Below are 2,602 nucleotides of genomic sequence, written 5' to 3' on the forward strand. Positions count from 1 at the left end.
CTAGAATGCCAATTTGATTAGGAAAACGCAACAAATTGATCCACTACAATGTTAAGTTGGTTAAGGAAAAGAGTAAGATGGAGAGAAAAAATCTTTCCTTATATAATTATATCTAACAGTTTAGGTTGTGGCCCAAGACATATTAAATGCCTAACAAAGAGAATACTTTCAAAACTTTAGATAGTTAACAAAATAAAACCTTACTTTAGAATCACAAATATTCATACAATGGAATGACAAATTTTAATTACATCACCTAGACTTGATTTCTAATGTTTACAAAATAGAAAAACAAAAACTCAAAATCATATTGAATATTTAAAAAAATAATAATTAAGATTCAAATTACAAATAAGATTGAATTAAAAAAATTATTTTTAATTTACTTTATAAATCATTCTTATAAATTTTTATTTTTATGTTTATTCTTTTATTTATTAATCATGACACATTCTTAACCAGAAACACATTACATCACATTCTAATTTGTATTTAAACCAAAGTCTTTCAACTTAATTTTAGTCTTCTGATACATCAAATTCTATGGTGGAGCAGAAAACTGTGATTACAAACAGTTCTAAAAAAGAACTGACCCTGCATCTTATGCATGAGTCAAGGCAAAAACTAAAGAAAACTACAACCTATATTCTGCATACATGCAAATTTATCAAGCATTGAATAAAACTGAAAAAAGGTTTGCATTTAAAAAAATAAAAAGCCGATGATGAAAAAAATATATATTATTTTGAAAATTATTAAATTAAAAAATAATTTTCAAACTATAAAATTAGAACAATGATTTTTTTAATTTTGTATTATGATTGAGGTAGAAACTAATAAAATTTATAATAATAAATATTAACAATTTATTTTATTATATATCTACTAAACCAAAAAGCATACATATAATTTCAAAAATTATTAAAAAAATCGATAATTTTTTTTAGTCTCTTTCATTTATCAAAGGAATTGAATGCATTACAATGCTTAGCATAGAGATTCCATTTCCTTAGAAGTTCAATAAATTCAATCTGTAAAAACACTCCATGCCCATATAGCTGAATAATTGTATTCCATTAAGAACAATCAATGACTAATGCTCTCATGAGCCTGCAATGACTTTCCTTTATTAGAATTAAGAATATGCTACATTTTTATTCCAAATATTGAATTGTAAATATGCATCAGGAGCTTGAATGAAATTATCCTATCTACAATTGAAATGAGGTAAACCATAAAGCTGCCAACACAACAAATCCACTTAGCCATAGACATGGTTGCATCCTATAACTCCATGAGGATTCAGAATGGGATAGTCCTGCAAAAACAAAATAAATCTTTATATAAACTGAAATTTAATCCTTAATATGCACAATAATTAATAATATAGACTTACCAGAGGAGGGTGATGGAGATGGAGATGGAGAAGGAGAAGGAGAAGCATAGCCCATTTCAAAAATTTGAGCACCAGGAGATGATGGAGTTAATTTCAAAATACCTGTCAAATAATCAATCACTTATTGTTAGAGGTAAAGAAAACTTCTGGTCTTGTTCATACATAATAAAACCAGATAAGAACAAGGATTGAAGAGAAATAACCAGTCAACCCAAAGATTCCCAAAAACCATATTGGTTGACAAAAAACTCAACCCCCCAGAGTGTATGAGTACAAAATCTCTCTGAATGAAAGAAAATCAAATGTGGAAACAAACCTATGCAATCGGAGAGTTTGCCTGTGACTTGACAGAGAGTGGGCATTTGAGTAATGAGTGTCTGGTTAAGAGCAAGCCCTGTCGAAGGATCTGAGATATCTTTTATCAAAAGACACAAACACCATGGATTGCTGTTCCGAACTTGCCTAACATTGCTGCAACAATCACTTGTAGGCTGTTGCCCCATCCCTTCCAAAAATCCAATGCACGGCGTCAGATCTTGTAGAGCAGTTGCACATTCTGTTTCATCTCCTTGCAAATCTGCACAAGCCACACTAAACAATAACACTACCAAAACACCAACATACATTGCCTTCTCCATTTCAAATCTAAAACAGAATCCCTTCTTTGATCTCACGGAAAATCTATCTGAATATCAAGAAAATAAACTCTCATAGATGGTGAGCAAATAATACAAGTAACTTATTTATAATCATGCAATTCATCATGGAAGGCTTCACAACCGAACATTAGTCAAGTTTTCTTTTACTTTTTATGTACAATAAACTTTTTAGACAGTAGGTTTTACTTGCATTCATTCATTTAGTTACCAAAATTTAACTGAGTTTCTTCACCATATTTCATTCTATCATAGCAGTTTACCTTTTGTTTTTTCCTCTTAAACTTAAGATTATTTTCATGCTTTGGAATGCTAGTCATTGTTCTATTTTTTAAACTGGTTGTTAAACAAATAGTATAGAGCTATTAAATTATTTGTATAAAAGGAAAATATATCTAGAAAAGTTGAGAAGCATGGTAGCATGCATTTTTCTTATTCATTCCATTAATGTATGTAATAATTGGAATAAGCTTGGTGTTTAAGATTTTAATAAAATAATGGTATAAAATGGTTAAATTGAGTTCTTATTAGCAATCAAAGATAAAATACT

The 2,602-nt window shown here is 29.0% G+C and overlaps 1 protein-coding gene across 1 annotated transcript; it reads right to left on the reverse strand.

Annotated features, from left to right (window-relative positions):
• Nucleotides 1–1,088: 1,088 nt before the first annotated feature.
• LOC131055426 (non-specific lipid transfer protein GPI-anchored 14) lies at nt 1,089–2,202 on the reverse strand. The gene is made up of 3 exons (XM_057989907.2): nt 1,713–2,202; nt 1,397–1,498; nt 1,089–1,318 (listed from the first exon to the last, which is right to left on the reverse strand). The coding sequence occupies exons 1-3, from the start codon at nt 2,032–2,034 to the stop codon at nt 1,212–1,214; spliced, it is 531 nt and encodes a 176-aa protein (XP_057845890.1). The 5' UTR covers nt 2,035–2,202; the 3' UTR covers nt 1,089–1,211.
• Between the last annotated feature and the right edge of the window lie 400 nt (nt 2,203–2,602).

This window comes from Cryptomeria japonica, chromosome 8, assembly GCF_030272615.1.
Source record: "Cryptomeria japonica chromosome 8, Sugi_1.0, whole genome shotgun sequence".
Lineage (NCBI taxonomy): Eukaryota > Viridiplantae > Streptophyta > Pinopsida > Cupressales > Cupressaceae > Cryptomeria > Cryptomeria japonica.

Excerpts from the sequence above, each read along its gene's own strand:
- LOC131055426 (XM_057989907.2), bottom strand. The coding sequence starts at position 2,034 with ATGGAGAAGGCAATGTATGTTGGTGTTTTGGTAGTGTTATTGTTTAGT. Across the intron at positions 1,499-1,712 it reads CAAACTCTCCGATTGCATAG|GTATTTTGAAATTAACTCCA; the intron begins GTTTGTTTCCAC and ends ATTATTTGACAG. Across the intron at positions 1,319-1,396 it reads ATCTCCATCACCCTCCTCTG|GACTATCCCATTCTGAATCC; the intron begins GTAAGTCTATAT and ends TTGTTTTTGCAG.